Below are 18,229 nucleotides of genomic sequence, written 5' to 3'. Positions count from 1 at the left end.
ACAATTCAGCTTATCCAATTTAACTTTTACCAACTTCATTTTTCCATAAGCTACTTTTTCTATAAGCTGCTTTTCTAATCGTTAATCCAAACGGACCCTACTTGTTACAAAGTCCCACGAATAAAGTTCTTTTTTTGTTTTTTTGAATATTATTGGAAAATCAAACCTTATTCGGTCAAACTAATTAAAAGAGACTATTAATAACGCGACTTATAAAAAATGGCTGATCCTAATTTGGGGCGAAGCATGTCAGCCAAAGTGGAGCAGACAAGAGGACAAGAAAAGCTGAGTTGCAATTCCCAAGGTCTTTGAATATAAACTAAAATTAGGCATACGATCAGAAGAGAGAACAGGGAAAGTGAGGCTGGTTTGAGTTTTGGGAGCATAGTGGAAGGAAATTGACGAGTGAGCCCCACCCACGACCAGCTTGTTTCTTGTTATAAAGTTATTCCTCCGAAATTTACTTGGAATTTCATAATATTCAATAATCCAAAAATACAAGAAATAAATCATATGGGTGATGATGTACAAATTGAATGAGTGTAATTTATCATGGATTTGGAGTAGGAAGCCACATGGAAGTTCTGAAAAGTGGGACCACCGTCCTAGCCCCGCTGCTGGTATGTGTGGTACGTGTACCTTCGATGCTAAGAAAGTGTGGAAGTTCAACGTCACAAATGATTCTGCGATGGACTCCTATTTCCATTACAGTCCAACCTTGTAATAATAGAGCTCAAACAATAGAATCAAATTTCTCCGCAGCGTACCTCCACATCCACGTAACACCTCACTTCCCATAGTTCAATACTTTCCATAAAGCTGCCCCCTCTGCCTCTAGATTCCCAGTTCCCACGTTGCTTTCCTACTCTACTCACCACATTGCTCTTATCGCCTGTTGCCAAGTGTAAAACACGCTGAAAATAAAATAAATAGATGAAAGGCATGTTTGCTTATTACTGTAGATAATTGAATGATATAGAAGTTAAGGAGGAGGGGGAATCGTTGGGGAAATAAATAAATACATATGTAGGATAATTAGGACGATGATGTCTGGTCATGCTCGTCCCCTTTCTTGTCCCGTTGAACTAACCTTGCATGGTTTGGTTTGGTTAGCTTTGAAACGTTGCTTTCTTAAAGAAGAGGGGACAAATGAAAAGAGAGATTGATGGAAAGGTAGGAGTCGGTTACTGTGATATCGTGTCAGGGAGAGGATTGAGTTCTCATATTATTCTTTTGCTTTCCATGTACATTCATCAGACCCCGACGCACGCAACACCCGTGATCTCTGAAACTGTCTCAATGTATGGGGCTCATCCTCGCCCATTTAATATCTATCTAAACAAGAATCCATCCTCATCTCATCCCTCTGCTTTTGGTTAATTGCGTTTGCTCCTTCTCGTTAATATTAACCTAAAAGGGTAAAAAGGGACCTCCCCGAACACATTATTTAATTAGAGCTTTTCTGGCCCTTCTCGTGCAAGTTTGACTCTGCACTGTTTTAGCCGTGGTGAGTCAGTAAAGTTGGTACATATTCAGTCAGGACCCAATCTATATCTATCTTTCTCTCTTTTCTTCCCCTCCCTATCATGTAACATCCATTGCTTTTCCATAAAGCAAATCGCCTCAGTGCTTGTAGCTGTGATCTTTTTCTCCCTTTTTCGGTTTTTCCCCCTCCCTGATATGTATAGTTTCACGCCAACTTTGTCTTTTCCTGATTTCCTCCCTCACCTTTTGATTCACATATCACTGTAACATGCATCATTATTAAAACGACACTGTTCAGATGCCTTAGCATTAAGCGGCAGAAGCTTAGCCCATCGTCCATAATTGCCCCGTAAAGACGAGGCAGAAAATCACTAACTGTGCCAGCTACAGTTGTGGGAGAAGCCGTATTATGAACACATCATCATTGATCGTTCCCACTTCCCATTGCCCTAGTCTCACATAAACTCTTTATTGGGAGCTTTCTTCTTTTTCTTTTATCCTACCCCATACCTACGGACTTATTTTACTCTTTTAGCTTGATTCTGATCCCGACTTTCTTCGCAGTCTGGCAGACAAGGCTTTTATGGGTCATTATTATCTGATTATAAATATTCACGACGGGACAAACAAGGATAGGGCTTTAAAGCAGCGAACTTTTTTAGCCAGTTGGGCTTCCGAGCATCCCCGTCAGGAGTCCGTAGCTGCTCAAATAGGGAGAGATCGAGGTCCAGTTCCTCGATCGTATATATAAAAACTGTTTCTTTCAAGATAATTGCATCCGTATGGTCTCAAGAATACTTCGTTTATAGAGCTAGGAAGTTAGAAGACTTTTGTTGAGATCCGTATGCTATTATAAAATAGGAGTACATGTTAACGATTTAAATGCAAATCTCGAGAAGGCTTGAGTTCATAGTGGTCAGTACGCAGTAATGATCTTTGGGAGTTCCGCAGAGTTGAGAGAAGTAGTACGCGAGAAAAATGTAGAGCACGCATCTACAGGACAGAGAGGCGCAGGCAGAGGGATGAGCTATAGCATACGTGCAAGGTAATGCCGGATGGATAAATAGGTCTGCAGAACGGGCTTTGTAGCTTAAACTTTTAGACTCCTAGGCGGGTGTCATCAAGAGCCTCTTTAGCTTTAACTGCTTCTCTGATCTTCTCATCGAAGGAAACCCTTGGAATGGAAACCAGGGCTCCGCATCAGTTTTAGAATGGCTCGAGAGTATTCCATTAGAAATATAATACTTCTCCAGTTTTAAATATAAGAATCTTATATTAGCACTATATATAGTATAAAAATCTTATATTTAGAATAAAAGAAATAGGTTTTTTGTGGCCTAAATTAATGACCTGAAGGAAAACACAGATTATGGCTGGCTAGATCAGTAGATTTAACGTTACTCGACAACAAAATCCTTTTCAAACTGACTCCGTACATGATCACATGGCTGAACTTTACTCAAACGGGGAAAAAAATATATAGCATTGGATATTGATTGTCGAAAGATGAATAAACCAATAAACAAGATGAAATTCGACAGCCTCCGAATTGATGCATATTATAAACATTGTCGGTCATGTATATTCCCGTTTCGTTCATACCGTAAAACATGACCGCGAGAACTTATCACGGACGAGGAGGTACCGTGAGAGATGAGGAGTTCTGTGAGAGTTGTCCAGGTTATTTAGTTCTCACAGCTGATGATAAACCGTGAGGGTCTCACGGATAGCCTTTTGACTGTGAGAAAAGTGAGTATATATGCGAGTCAATGGGGACGTTGTTCAAATCAAACGTTCTCAGCGTGAGCCGTCCTCACGGTAATGGAGGTGGTAAGTTGCTAACTTGCAATGAGAATCTTCAGTTTTCTAACGGCTGGGCTAAATCCGTGATAAATTCGTACGGATGTACTTGTGACTTTGGGATTAATAGGTGCACGAGTTAGTGAGAAGTCGTTGGTTCAACGTTCCGATGATTATGGTTCCAGCTTGAGCAGTTCTCATGGTCAGTTCGGGGCCGTGAGGATGTTAGGCATTCTCATGGTTTTGTGGAATTCATGAGAAAGTGGACATGTGTGAATTGATCGATATTGTCACGGACAAGGTCGTGCCATACATAGCTCAGATCGAGAAACGATGTAGAGGATCACCAGTTTTACCTTTTTCAAAGGGTTTTGTTCAATCCCGACGGAATTCTAACGGGCTGGGATCCAATGTTCTAAAGGGATGGTTGCTAGCCCTTTTCCTCCTCGTTATGGGTTGGCCGACTTGGGCTCCAGCTTGTCCATTATGAAGGCCCATACTCGACACATAATGATCCCATAATGGAATAAAAAAGATGTGGTTCAGTATATATATAATACTACGTCCCACCATAAACGTAAGAACTAATTAATTAATTACAAAAAAATTTAAGTTAATTATTTATAATAAATATATGTTTTTTTTCTAAAATATCCTTGATAATCAAATTTATTAGTTAAAACTACCACTATTAGAAGGACTATATTAAAAATAAATAAAGAAATATTAAAAACAAAGTAGATTGGATCTTATATTTAGGATCAAAATAAAAATCAAACGAGATCTTATATTAAGAATTACCGGTAGTAATGTTTTTTTTTTTTCCAGAAACAAATTGAGCATCTTGATTGATCCCTTAATTTCCACCCACAACTCACCCCACTCTACCCGTTTGAGCCGGCCTCGTGTGTCAATATGTGCACCTGTAGTTATGAAAGGATCTAATAATTCACAATATATATAATTGCTTAAAAATCTCTCGTTAAAATGTTCGTTATCCAAACATATCTGAAATTTGTTTAGGAATTTAAGTGTGCCTCGTGATCATATTCAATTACGCATAGGTAGGTGTTTGTGGTTTATATTTTTAATTAGAGGTATTTCCTTTATTGCTCTTCAGAGTATCCATTTTATGGAGCCCTTTTCACAATTCTATAAAAGAGCCCCAATCGGTAATTTTTTGCAACCCTTTATGAATAATTTAGATATTAGTACATTTAATTAGAATCATATTTGGGAAGAACACAAATTAGATGTAACCAGCTTATTTAGTTTATGTGAATTTGACAACTGATTATCGTATTTAAGGAGTTAGTGGAATAGAATCAATCTACACGCAAAATCCTAAAGGCAGGGATAAGGAATTTGGAGGAAACTGGGAAGTAAAGAAATACTACCTCTAATCTTTAGTATAAGAGTTTGTTTGACTTTTATTTTGATTCTAAATATAAGATTCCAATTCACTTTATCTCTCAAATTTATACATTTTTTTTCTTCAAGAAATTCCTTCTAACAATGGTAAATTTTGCCAATACACTTAATTACAAGGATATTTTAGGAAATACAACACATATTTATTACAAATAACTAATTTAACTTTTTTTCTTAATCTTCTCAAATTAGTCAACTTTTTGATTAATTTGAGGATGTTAAAAAAACTAGTTAAATTAATTATTTGTAATAAATAAGTATTGTTTTTCTTAAAATATCCTTACTAATAAAGTGTATTAGTTACAACTATCATTATGAGAAGGATTATTTTAAAAAAAAAATAAGTATAAGAGGCAGATTGAAATCTTATATTAAAAATTAAAATTAAAATTAAAATTAAATAAAATCTTATATTAAAAATCAAAAGTAGTATTAATAATGAGTATAATTACAAAGTCGTTTGTGCAGTAGCGGGGCGTGGGTTTACGTGAAGATTCTCCTTTGCTCGCAGCACAGTGATGGGACGTGGGAACGCTGCCTTGCTCCATGTTGACAGCCCCGCCACTCCTGGGACCAAAGATTATCAGCATCCTTAAATTATCTTTTGGATATATTTTTAAAGTGCAGTTAAATTATCCTTAAATTACCAGCATGGACTCATGGAGCGGCGTGGGGAAAAACGAAACCGCGTGCCGTGCTCAGCGTGGTTTAAAAAAAGGAAACCGAGCGAATCCCTGACCATGCCATGCTCATCCCCTAAACACTGTCGTTTCGAGATCAGATACCCACTCCCTCCTTTTTTTTTAAATTAATTTATTTGAATTAACTTGTATCTAGTACTCTAAATATTTTTTCGGTAACACTCAGTATCCTAAATTAGTCAAATTTTAGTGCATTAAGTATCTTAAAATATTTTTTGATTTACATTCAATATCCTAAATTAATTATTTTTTAAGTGAATTCATCATCTTGAAATATTTTTCAATAACATCAAATATCCTAAATTAATTAGTTTTTAGTGTATTCAGTATTCTAAATTAATTAACTTCTAGCATATTAGATTTTTTTAATTAGTTATTTTTATTAGAAAAATACTTTAGGGTACTAAATAGTATTGGGTATTACAGAACAAACACTTTAGGATGCTGTATGCAGTAAAAAATAATTAATTTGGGACAGTGGGTATTATTGAGAAAATAGTTCATGATGGTAGATACATTAAAAATTAACTAACTCAGGATACTATGTCCTATTGTAAAAGTATTTTAGGGTGTTGGATGTACCAAAAAAATAATTAATTTATAAAACTAGATGCTATTGGATAAATGCTTCTGGATGCTGAATACACTAAAAATTAATTAATTAGGACACTGAGTGTTAGTAAAAAAATATTTTAAAATACTGAATATATTAAATATTAATTAATTTAAAATACTGGGGCCTACTGTAAAAATATTTTAGAACACTAGATATATTAAAAATTAATTAATTTAAAATATTAAGTGCTGTTAAAAAATATTTTAAGAGACTATATACAACTCAACTAAAATAAAATAAAATAAAAATTATTTAAAAGAAAGAGAGAGGGGGCTCCCTCCCCAATTGGTGCTCTAAACGGTACCGTTTGGAAGATGAGCAACACTGAGCATGCCCTGTTCAGAGATTCGCACAGCGGGCATGCGGACTCGGGAAAAAACATAGGCTCTGTTTGGGTGCTCTAAAACTATGGTTTTAGAAGCACTTTTCCGCAAAACGAGGTAACCTCCTCCACATATTTACTTCGTAATTCGTAAAAGCACTTCTGAAATCATGGTTTAGTTTTTATCCAAACACTACCATACTCGAAGTAGCAGGCGACAAGGATCCGCGTTCCGAGGGGGTTTTGGTTTTATGTGAAGATTCTCCTTTGCTCGAAGGTTCGTGGTGGGACGTGGGAACGCTGCCCGATTCCATGTTGACGCCCCCTCCCCTCCTGAGACCAAAAATTATCGACATCCTCAAATTATCTTTTGGATTTGAAAGCCCAGTTGTTTTTGGTGTGAAGGATATGTTTCATATTTAAAATTAAAACTAACTTAATAATTAGTTTTTATATTAAAAACCGTAAAAATAAGACCAAAACATGCTATTTTTTTTTATCGATTATAAATAGCATGACTCGTTTATTAGAACTGGTATTTTTTTTTTTTTCCCGGTTCAGTGCTAGTCAATATTAAATACAGAGTGCTTTTTCATACGTTGCTGGTTTGAGTCATTAATTTCTACCCTCCTTAACTATATTTCATCCCACCCATGCCATGCCCATGGCTTATTGTAAAGTCCATGACGAGATGCTGAGAAGTGGATGAATAAATCAGAGCGGTTGAGATGCTAGTTTAACGGCAAATTATTTGTCAAAGATGAAAAAAAATTATGACTAAAATAATGAATTTAATTAAAATATATGAAAATATTCATATATAATCTTAAGCATAGTTGTAATATTTAAATGACAAGAGATTAAATAAATAAATAAATAAAACATCTACGGATAAAACCATACATGACCTAACAAGATTAAGTAATTAAAATATAAATATGATGAACAGCTATTTATTTTCTTAAATTCAAAACGATGATGTTTCAACTTTTAAACTCAATATTTTGGCCAAAAAAAAAAACTTTTAAACTCAATAGAAAAATGTAAAATTCAACCCCAAACAACACATAAAATTAAGACTATGTTTGGATTGCAGTTGGAGAAGCCAAAAGCACCTGGAAAAGTGTGAAACTGAGATTAGTGGCTTATTGTGGCTTAGAAGATTGTTTGGATGAGGCTTCTTTTCTAACTAACTTATGGAAAAATTGTGCAAAGCTTACGATCTAATTAGTTATGTGATTTCATTTACTTTAATTAGAGACCAAATGAATTTTAATTTATATTCATGTTTGTCCATTATATATATCTAATTAATTATTTATAATGTGTTTTCAAATTTTTTTTCCATAACAAATATTTTTATTTTATAATCTCACAAATAAACTATTTATATTTTATCATAATAATTTTATGTATTTTGTAAACTATTATTACATTAAAAATATAAAATTTCAAACACTACTATTCAATAAAGTTCATGTCCTTTTTAGTCATTTTATAACCAAACTAACTTTTTTATTACTCATCCAAACAACTTTTAACTTTTTCAACTGATTTTTTATAAGCATCTATCCAAACATAAATCGCATTACACTAACTGACTTTTACTCTAATTTCAGTTACAAAAGTTAGTTAGACTAGAAGTCAGTTTTACCCAAACCATAGTTCCAGAAATATTTTTTCGTAAAACGAGGTAAATTCCTCTATATATTTATTTTGTAAACCGTAAAAACATTTTTAAAACTATGGTTTGGTTTCTCTCCAAACACCCTCCTTGATCTTAGGTTGATAAGAGTTATTGCTCGCAGGTGACGATCCGAAAGCACGGTAATAAATTTGATATTTTAACTTTTTCTGGCCGACATGAAAAAAAATCAGATAATCTAATAATTGCGTAATGGTTGATGGTGATGGGGAAGCGGATTGGGAGTGGGACATTGCTGGTAGACAGTTTGTCGGATGCGTTAAACTCTGTGGAAGGAAGGCTCCACCTCCAGATGCAGGCCCGATTTTTCCAAATCAAAATGATCCCCCCCGCTGGCATCCATTCTTCCTGGGCCCTTCCTTCTCTGCCCGACCTCACTTGTCGTGGTCGGTGCTCTCGTGGCCCCCACCTTGCACACGTGGCACAATTCTGCCCATCCTTCCCAGTTCCCGATATTGCCTTCTTGACTACCCGGACGGCTCAGATTTCCCGCAACACTCGGCCTGCCCAACTGTGTCACTGTGTTGCCCTCGCATTGATTATAAATTCGGTGAATCCATCGGCTCTTATCCTCCAAGGTTGTTCCATCAGTATCACTCCGTAATCTCCTCGCCTCAAAAAGCAAAGCCCTTACCCAATCCTCTGATATTTCATTCCTACCACTTTTCTCCGTTAATTATTCGCATCGGCTCGTGTGATCTCAGCAGTATTCCTTCTTCGCCTCAGATTCACCATGGGTGCTCTCGATCATATTTCTGAACTCTTTGACTGTTCCACTGGCAGCTCCAAGCACAAGAGGCGCAGGCAATTGCAGGTAACCTCACTTCCTTTTCTTTGGTGATTTTTCCCATTCTGCTTTTTCTGCTCTGCATCTTCGATAGAGTTGTGATCTGGATTTTTAACGGGTGGAGTGCTTGATTTGATTGGCCAGACGGTGGAGGTTAAAGTGAAGATGGACTGTGAAGGATGCGAGAGGAAGGTGAAGAGGTCGGTGGAAGGCATGAAGGGCGTGAACCAGGTGGATGTGGATCGCAAGGCTAACAAAGTAACTGTCACCGGCTACGTGGAGGCGTCCAAGGTGGTGTCTCGGATAGCTCACCGGACCGGCAAGAGGGCCGAGCTGTGGCCGTACGTCCCTTACGACGAGGTTGAGCACCCTTATGCTGCCGGCGTCTACGACAGGAAGGCGCCGGCTGGGTACGTGCGAAATGCTCAAGATCCATACGTGTCCCAGCTCGCACGTGCGAGCTCCTCGGAGGTGCGTTACACGACGGCTTTCAGTGATGAGAACCCCGCCGCCTGTGCCGTCATGTGATGCGGCAGATGTTTCCGTGGCGGCCTAGCCTTTGCGTTCGCTGTTGTTGACTTTGTTTTAAGATTTCTGAATGTTAGATTCCTTTAGATTAGTTTGCTAAAGACACTGGTGAAATCCATATAGATATATCTTGATTTGATTGCATATGGTCAAGAATTTTGATGAATCTGTTGAGAACTTCGTGTAAATTATTTCGTGTTTTTGGCTCTGTGTAGATAATTTTGGGGTCATTCTATGGTCAGTCAGGTTCAGATAGATACTAGTATTTGTATCATATACTGATCAGGCTGATTTGTTCTTTTTCTTTTACATGATAACCTCGACAGGTGTACAGGCTAGGTGTGTCTGGAATGTTAATAAAAGCATACGGTGGTCAAACTGAAAATTAATACAGTAATTAGCAAAAACAGTAGCTATCTTTTTTTAATTATGTTATTATGAGACAAATATTAATTTGTACGTTTTGTGCTTTTGTCACCTCCATCTTTTCTGTAAATTATGCATTTGATTCTCATGATTAGCGCAAGTGATAGGGGGGAGAATTATTGAAAGTTATGCATTTGATTTCTAAATGCGGAAAATGCTAAATAATTCAATTCTTTGCTGTTTACCGGTTAAACTTGGTGATGGGTTTGACTAGCAGCTGGGAAAATAATTTTTAAAGTAATCATCTGCTTGTATATGAGCAACCCTGGCAGCGTTGTCAATTGCCCCATTATAAGCCTTCTGGTGGGTCTTACTTTTGAGGCTGAGCACAAAATCGACAAAAGGTGGTGACCGACAGCCCAACTATTTCTCACTCTGTTTATAGAATCATTTGTTGTTACATTGTCTTTTATTATAATACTTATCCGATCCTAAATATAAAATTTATTTTATTGTATAATTTAAATATAAAATTTATTTTGTGGTGTAAAATTAGGATCGGAAGGAGTATATAATTTTTTAGTTTTAAATATAAAACTTATTTTATAATATAAATTATATTATAAATTTAAAAGCGGAGGGAGTATGTAATATAAAAAAACCCAGCATTTTCATGTGACGTCTTAAAAGTAACAAAAGAAGAAAATTATCACTTTAAAATATAATCTCACCTCATCCGGTCATACGTAAAGATGCGGCGTTCAGTCATAGGTAAATCTTTTGTCCTACACGCATCGTATGGTACGATTGGGTAACCTTGTCGAGCTCCAAAGCCTGTGCTTTCCTTGTCACGTAAATATCAACAGGAGATTATTTTAATTTATTTCTTTTTTTTTTGGAAATAAAATATATAACTGTAAGGTGGAATATTCTTCTTTTCATTTCACCTTACTTTCGAGTTGTGGCTACCAAATAAAGCGAGTATCGACGAACAATACAAGGCAGATAATGATTAATTATTGCGATTAAAGACCTTTTATTTGATTTCTCATCAAGTTTTTGAAAAATCGATTACCCATCTATGTTCCCGTTAATGAGGCAAAGGTTTTAGATGAAGTACAATGTATGTATGACTCATTTTAAAATGACAGGATATAGACCTAGAAGGCTCGAAGAAACACATATATGTATAATTATCAATATACATTTTTGCCTGCATAATTATGTGCAGTCGATCAATTAGAATATTAAAAAAATCAACACAAAAAGATTAAAGTTTTCAATGTAATTATCTAACATTTGCCATTGTTTTAAGCAATCTAACATTTAATTGAAAATAGTACTTTTAATATGATTTTTATTTACTGATATTTCATAAGAAACAGAGATATTTATATTAATTACAAACAACATAAAATTAACTAAGTCATTCTATCCACAGCTTTTAACTGATTCGAGTGGGATATTAATTCACTTCTTTGTTAATCTGACTGGCCGATTTGAATTAGGTTTTAATACCATGTTTAAGACACAGCTAAAAAATTCCATGTACAGAAAAAGGCCAAGACATTATTAGGCTTTAAATCTGATCAGTCTAAATGTCTAATTTAGAGACTAAATTTGTGGATACTCAACTGTGCTCTCGGTGATCAAGAAACAATCCACTTCTAGAATTTCTTACTGGGCAAACACATGTTTAATTGGTTTCTCTTTACCCGTCTAAGGAACATAATAATGTTCACCAGCTGAATGATTTCTTAAAGAGTATGATCCAATTCATTTGCAACTTGCAACGCACTGCGAAGTTTATTAATCGCACATTTTCTTCCCTTGGAAAGTCACAGCTTAAAGAAAAATAGCACCAAGAACTAAACAAAGAAAAAAAGGAAAAAAGTAATGAGGTTTCATATAGGCTTACCGAAAAATTTCAGAGGGTCCTGCTCATTTAATAGCACTTCAATCTTCATGCCTCACCTGGCCGTGTTTTGTTCACAGAAAAATGGAAAAGGACAGGAAGTAAGCGAAAGATAAGATGAACAAAGATACTTGATGGACGAAGGAGGAGGGGGGAGAGGTGTTAGAAAGAACGTTTGATTTGTATAGAATGAAAGAAAAGGAGGACAAGAATATAAAATACTACTCAAAATAAAATATCCTTGCCCATGAGAAAAAGCACGAGGGTCCTGGGTTACAAACTGGGTCGGGTATTATTTTTTAACCCCCTTTATAACGGTCGAAAGAGAAAACCCACATAATGTTTTTGCCTTCTACGCCCTAAGAAGCTGAAACTCATCAAAACCGGATTTTCTCTACATCAACCGCTTAATGTTCATGCAAAGCCCTGATGTTTCAATTGTAACGGTTGAACATTTTTGCCCCTTCTGTTTCAACCACTGTCTTGGCCTACAACGAGGGGTCTTGTCAGAGATGACGATAGTGATCTCATTGCCGGCAGAAAAGAGAGTGGAGGGCGAAGTGGTTCCGTATTTTTCTCTCGGTATTTCAAATAAAGAAAAAACATATTCATATGATTTTGAACTGAAATGATGCTACCAGTTGATTGTGGATTATGAAGGTGGATTTGATTGGTTTGTTTTCTCTTCAAAATTTGTAGATTTTACCTAGAAATTTGATTCAAACTCCGCCAACGAATATGGGATGCCAATCGAAGCTATTTGTACGACCTTTGTGTTTCCGCTGTTCAACGAATTTCATGCTATGTCTGATGGGTTTTTTTGTCAGTGACAATGCTAGATTTCCCGGGAAACATCTCCCAGTGACGGGATGAAACAACTCAGAGTCAATTGCTAGAGAAAGGGCTCCCAAGGATGATTGAACTGTTGCTTCCCTCACTGCCAAACAGAAATACCAAGGCCTACAAACAAGTCTCCTGTCCTTCGGTCTGCCATACGTTTTGCCATTTCGTCCAACCAAACGGGGCCTATAGGTGGCAAAGTTCCATGGGCATCACTTGTCCAATAATGGGCATCCCTTGTCCAGCAAAATGCAAAAGGAACTTGTCATTCAGATTAATGAATGGGTAAGGACGAAGAATGCTGAAAACTAAGCAAGACGAAATTATCGTTTCACAAACCAAATATACAGATTACACAATCGATACTTGTGTCTCACCTGCCCACAGCACAAAATATTGAATGTTAACACATCGGCTTCCCTAAGTTCTGTAATTCAGCATCGACAAATTCGTTGCGCAACATTCACTTAGATGGCCTCTTGCACCAACTCAAATAAGTCCATGTATGATCACACAGCAAAGTCTATCAGCCATAGCTCTGCTGGCTACGCATGCACTATTGTTTTAGCTTAATAAAAACGTCAATGTAGGACAAAATAATATCTAAACCAACCATAGCCAGCAAAGTTTGATCTAACATTATAGAATAGCCATCCCAACCTAAGTAACCCATCAGAGGGTCAAAAAGAAAGAAATGAATTTTCCTAAGCAAAGATCAGAACTACAAAATGACCTGATGGATAGCTGATGCGGCAATTGGCAACAACTTATTAGAAGGAAGTATGTACCACGAGGATGATGAAAACCACCATTGCCATGTCATTGCCTCTTCAACTAGCCATTGTGGGTGGCTTAAGTTTGCCCTAATACATAAGATACCATTGGATTATTGAAAAGGAAAACCAAGAAGACCCAATCCATGACGCTTCAGGTCTAGGATCACAAAGACACATCAGAAATTCAAAAACTATCTAGTGTGAGACTTCTTGATGCTTGTAGAAATATCTTCATCATGATTATTGCAGTCTGACAAAATTTTCGAAAATCATAAAAGTAAAATGATCACAATAAAATGTTCAAGTGTACATCTCCCTCGCCTTCTCATGGGTCAAATGATCTCCTTAGCAGGTTAGGAGCCATGCATCCTTTGACATGTTTTACTACTCAGGTAAGTCTAAGTCATTATATTGCAACATTTACAAGCAATCAAGCACCATGCTTTCTTAGATGAAGTTATGAACTTAAAATTATGGTCAACAACCCTTCCAAAACCAGGGATCCTCTTTTGGCAAAAATAAAATAAAACAGGCATCCTAGTGGAAGTTAAAGGTCATTGATCTGAAGATCTAACAATTAACCTTCAGCATTACATCCAGACATAACATTGAGATGGCCAAGATTTTATCCAGAAAAAGAAAAAATACAACAAGATAAACAGAAAGCATAGGATCACAAACAAAGATCAAACATGCTAGGCAGATTATACCATTCACTGGCAACTTGAATGGCATCAAGCTTATACATAAATTGGTATGAAATTAATAATCCATGCTAGAATCAGAGAGATAGGGGAATGAGGATTCACCTTTTCTTTTATTTGCTTTAGAAGACTTGATATTGGACACCTCCTGTCCAACTCCACAGCCAGAAAGATCATTGAGACCCAAATTCTGGTTTGCTGGGCAGCGGATGCTTTCAAATTCACAACCATTCAATCCTTGCCCGTCAGTTGATAAATATTCTGTATTCTTGCCATCTGCTCCTGGATGAAGACAATGCACCTGATCACCACATTGCACATTACAAGGATTCATCAAATAGGAACCAGACGAGTGTGCAGTTGGCGGTTCAAATTAGTTGATTTCTGATATGGAAATGATCCAATCTCCCCATCAATCCTTCCTCGAATGTCTACTAGCAAGCACTTTAGTCTTGCAATTTCAGCCTCTAAAGCAGACTGATTTTGCAACCTCTTCAACAAATGTTGATTCAAAGCTCTCAATTTTACAACCTCATCCTCCAAAGATGCAGCTCGGGCTTTCTTCTTCTCACGATACTTGCGAACTGCTTCACGATTACCTGAAGAACGTTTTTTTGGCTTCTTTTCTGCAGAATCTGTACCAGCACTATCATCAGTGCCAGCCTTTTCTTCAGAAGGTGCGGGAACAATTTTGGTATGCACATGATAACAAGTGTGGGTATGTGAATTATCAGGGCCAGGAGGGTTGCAAGTGTGAGTGTGCGTGCAAGCATGTGCGTCCTTTAAAAGCTCTTCAAAGAAACTATCCATTGAGCCAGTACTCTGAAGTTCTTCCATGTTTGGACCGGAGAATGTTCCTTGATTTGGGAAATCAAGCTCACCGTCATCCATGACGAATTCCCAAATATGTGTAAAGATGGCGGACCTAGTCAGAAAAATGAGATTTATTATTTTGGTTTCTACAAATATCAGAAGCTGGTATTCAATTCCTTCTATATGAAGTCAACAGTATACGAATGAAGACATCCAAACAAAATAAGAATAGCAAAAGAATGAAATTTATAGTCTTTTTAAAAACTTGAGCACCAAGCAAACTGCAAAATCCATGAAAATCTAAGAGACGAGCTTCAACGTGATGGGCTTAAAGAATTTTATCAATCCAGGTGGGAGTTTCTTTCAGGAAAGGCACGCAAACGACTAAATCAGACAATATAGAGAACTGCAGCGTATTGAATATATGCATATACGCTTTCCTCGAATTCAAGAACAAGACAGGCACGCATAAAACTAAATTAGCCGACAATAGAGCCATAAAGCTTTTTATTTTATATTGTTCATTCAGGTTAAAAAACTAGTGAGTGCAAAGCGAGCAGGCTCTGCTGGAATTTCAGGTTAAAAGTTCAGATGGTAACAGAATCGATCGAAAAAGAAAAGAAATAAAAACTAAATTAGAGAGATTGAGGTTCAAAACAAGAGCGAGGAATGAAAGGTAAATCAAGAGACAACTACATCTCAGCAAACCTTAAGATGAGAAGTTAGTGATGGCGCGACGGAGAGCGGCAAGCGAAACCCTAAGAAGAAAATGGCCACATTCTGCAGAAAATAGAGCAAAACTCGAAGCACCAGAGCCAATGGATTGGTTCAGACTCGAGAGATTCCACAGATTTCTGTTTGTTTCGGGTCTGTCTCTCTCAGGGTCAGACTTCGAACTGCAATTGTCGACCGCTCACAATTTTTGATTTATAACTATTCAAAATCGACATTTTTTTGGGCCGTATTCATTATCAGAATTGACAGAACTTGCTTTTTGACAACAAGAATTCACAGAGCTTGATCTACCAAAATTTAAAACTTTTTCCGGGCCTTATAATTGTTTTTTGGCCTCTGCTATAAAAATGCAGGAGCTCCGTGGCATCATGAAAATCTGCACATTGTGGGTCCGCATGCCTAATGAAAGATTCTTAGATCGTAATCATAGCTGCGCATTTTTCAATATCGTTACTGTATTATACTATCTCGATTCTAATTATTAACAGTTAGTTGGTTAATTTGAGAAGATTAATAAAAAAAATTAAATTAATTATTTGTAATAAATAGATGTTATCTTTTCAAAAATATTTTTACTAATAAAATTATTAGTTAGAATTACTATTGTTAGAAGAACTAACTTGAAAAAAAAAATATAAATATGATAAACAAAATGAATTGAGATATTATATTTAAGATCAAAATAAAAATCAAGTAAGATCTTATTAAGTACTGGATGTAATAATAATGATGCAAATCAAACCTGATCGAATTAAAATAACGTAACTCTGTAACATTCCTCCACATTCCCCCCGCTACATTTTTTTTTGGTTTTTTAACCTGAACCCTCCATTTTTGTTCACTATGGAATAAAATAGGTTTTTTTTCATCCATCTGTGTGTGTCTATGGTATATTAATGTATAAAATCTCCGGAACACCTCATTATTCTTGTAAAACAAAAAAAATACGAGTATATTCCATTAGAAGCGTTGACCCGTAATTTAGTTATGAAAACATTACTCTAATTCAATATGAAATATAGAATTATAGTTGTAAAACCAAAATTATTTTGAATGCTGTTCAATAAAATAATACTCATGAAGATATGACTTATTTTGAGCTTCTTCTATTAATATAAAATATAAAGTTTCTCAAAATTTTTACTTTGTATAAACCATGAATAATATAATTTCCCAAGAATTTCATAATTTTTCTGTTCTTTTAATCTTTTCCCTATATTTCATTAAATTTCGTGATTTTTGGATCTTTAAACCTCTTTAAATATTAGAAAGATTATTACAACCATAAAAAAATTTCAAATTATTTATCCCGTGCATCATTAAAATAATTCAGTTACTAATAAAAGTAACAAAATTCCCCTGGATATGTGTTTGTTTAATTTTTAATTTCAAAAGTTTTGAATAAACTCACATCTAAGTCACTCACCTCACAAGAGAAACAGAGCATTCTTGCTTTTGACCTTTCATTCTCACCTTAGTAAAGGATAAGAGTCTTGCTGCGACAAGAAAAATAAAGGTTAAGTATCTGAGCCGCCGTAGCTCAAAATCTGTATATTATTCTCAAGTCCTTGTCTACTTATTTTTCATATATATACACAGGAAACGCAACTCCACAATCCTTTTCATCGACCAACCACCTCATTGTTGGGTGCTCTATGTACTCAAGTATTATATGTTACGTATAAACGAAGATATCATAGATTTATTTTTCCTGAAAAGAAAAACTTCTAATCAAAACTGGATGATCTGCTCCATCTTTCTTTCGAGTGTTCTTCCAAAGAAAGACTGTTACTCCGCTCTGTACTGCTGCTATTTGAAGTAGAATCATCATCAACATCAAGCAATGCAAGACTAAGGTGTAACTCTGCACTTGAATTTGGATACACTTCGTCGTCTATATTCTCCTGGTTTTCTGTATGCTCATTATCAAACCCTTGGGAGCTCAGAAAATTCTCATCTCTTTCTTCTCCTTCAAGGATCTTCAGTATCTGCACATACTTAACGTTATGAGCTAAAGCTTACTTAGCTTAGATCATTATGGTATCAGGTTCATGATATCTTGAATTCAGATTCATCAAACATAAGTAGTTTGAAGTTTGAACATGCTTATTGCCTCCATGAAGACAGAACAAAGAACTTAACATCTTAGCTGTTACCTGGTTCATCTTGGGACGAAGCCTAGCAGCCCTTGTAATGCATAGATTTGCTGCCTTAACCATTCTCTGCATTTGGACCTCGTCAAATTTCCCTCTAAATTGGAGTCCAATAAGCCTTTAATGTTCCCACTCTCTATTATTGGTTTTGCCTGAAATCATTACATATATAAAATAGTTCATCTACTCATCATATGTATTGTAACAAAAGTCAGAGTTATCTAGGTAGGATTAGTTTTACCCACGCGACCAAACTTCGTTGTCCTTTGCAAATCTCGGAACTGATTGGTTTCTTTCCTGAAATTAGTTCAAGAAGAACTACACCGAAGGCATACACATCTATCTTGTCACTTAATTTTCCATACATGAAGTATTCAGGAGCAAGATATCCGAATGTTCCTACTACATCTTCTTGTGTCAGAAAATATGAACTTGTTGGTCCCCAAATTCCAAGCCCAAAATCAGTCAACTGCCACAATTTCAAAAGAGGGGAGTTTACAAGTGATGTCATAAATTTTCAAACATAAATGTTCTTTTACGGAGTTTAAAGTA

The 18,229-nt window shown here is 36.0% G+C and overlaps 2 protein-coding genes and 1 pseudogene across 2 annotated transcripts; 1 reads left to right on the top strand and 2 right to left on the bottom strand.

Moving 5' to 3' along the window:
• Positions 1-8,639: 8,639 nt before the first annotated feature.
• Positions 8,640-9,764, top strand: LOC114725682 (heavy metal-associated isoprenylated plant protein 26-like). The gene is made up of 2 exons (XM_028912213.1): positions 8,640-8,874; positions 8,992-9,764. The coding sequence occupies exons 1-2, from the start codon at positions 8,794-8,796 to the stop codon at positions 9,373-9,375; spliced, it is 465 nt and encodes a 154-aa protein (XP_028768046.1). The 5' UTR covers positions 8,640-8,793; the 3' UTR covers positions 9,376-9,764.
• Positions 9,765-11,818: 2,054 nt separating this feature from the next.
• On the bottom strand, positions 11,819-15,713 carry LOC114725684 (basic leucine zipper 19-like). Its single transcript, XM_028912214.1, is given in 4 exon segments — positions 11,819-13,359; positions 14,082-14,342; positions 14,345-14,901; positions 15,498-15,713. Coding segments are annotated over 3 exon segments (795 nt in total). The 5' UTR covers positions 14,868-14,901; positions 15,498-15,713; the 3' UTR covers positions 11,819-13,348.
• Positions 15,714-17,078: 1,365 nt separating this feature from the next.
• On the bottom strand, positions 17,079-18,146 carry LOC114725681 (inactive protein kinase SELMODRAFT_444075-like; annotated as a pseudogene).
• Between the last annotated feature and the right edge of the window lie 83 nt (positions 18,147-18,229).

The sequence above is a fragment of the Neltuma alba genome, unplaced genomic scaffold, assembly GCF_004799145.2.
Source record: "Neltuma alba isolate B1F8T4 unplaced genomic scaffold, ASM479914v2 tig00012260_pilon, whole genome shotgun sequence".
Taxonomy (NCBI): Eukaryota; Viridiplantae; Streptophyta; class Magnoliopsida; order Fabales; family Fabaceae; genus Neltuma; species Neltuma alba.
Note: the sequence above shows the minus strand (reverse complement) of the source record. Positions and strands in the feature narration are given on the sequence as shown.

Coding starts and splice junctions, on each gene's coding strand:
- LOC114725682 (XM_028912213.1), top strand. CDS start 8,794: ATGGGTGCTCTCGATCATATTTCTGAACTCTTTGACTGTTCCACTGGC. Junction 8,875..8,991: donor AGAGGCGCAGGCAATTGCAG/GTAACCTCACTT, acceptor TTGATTGGCCAG/ACGGTGGAGGTTAAAGTGAA.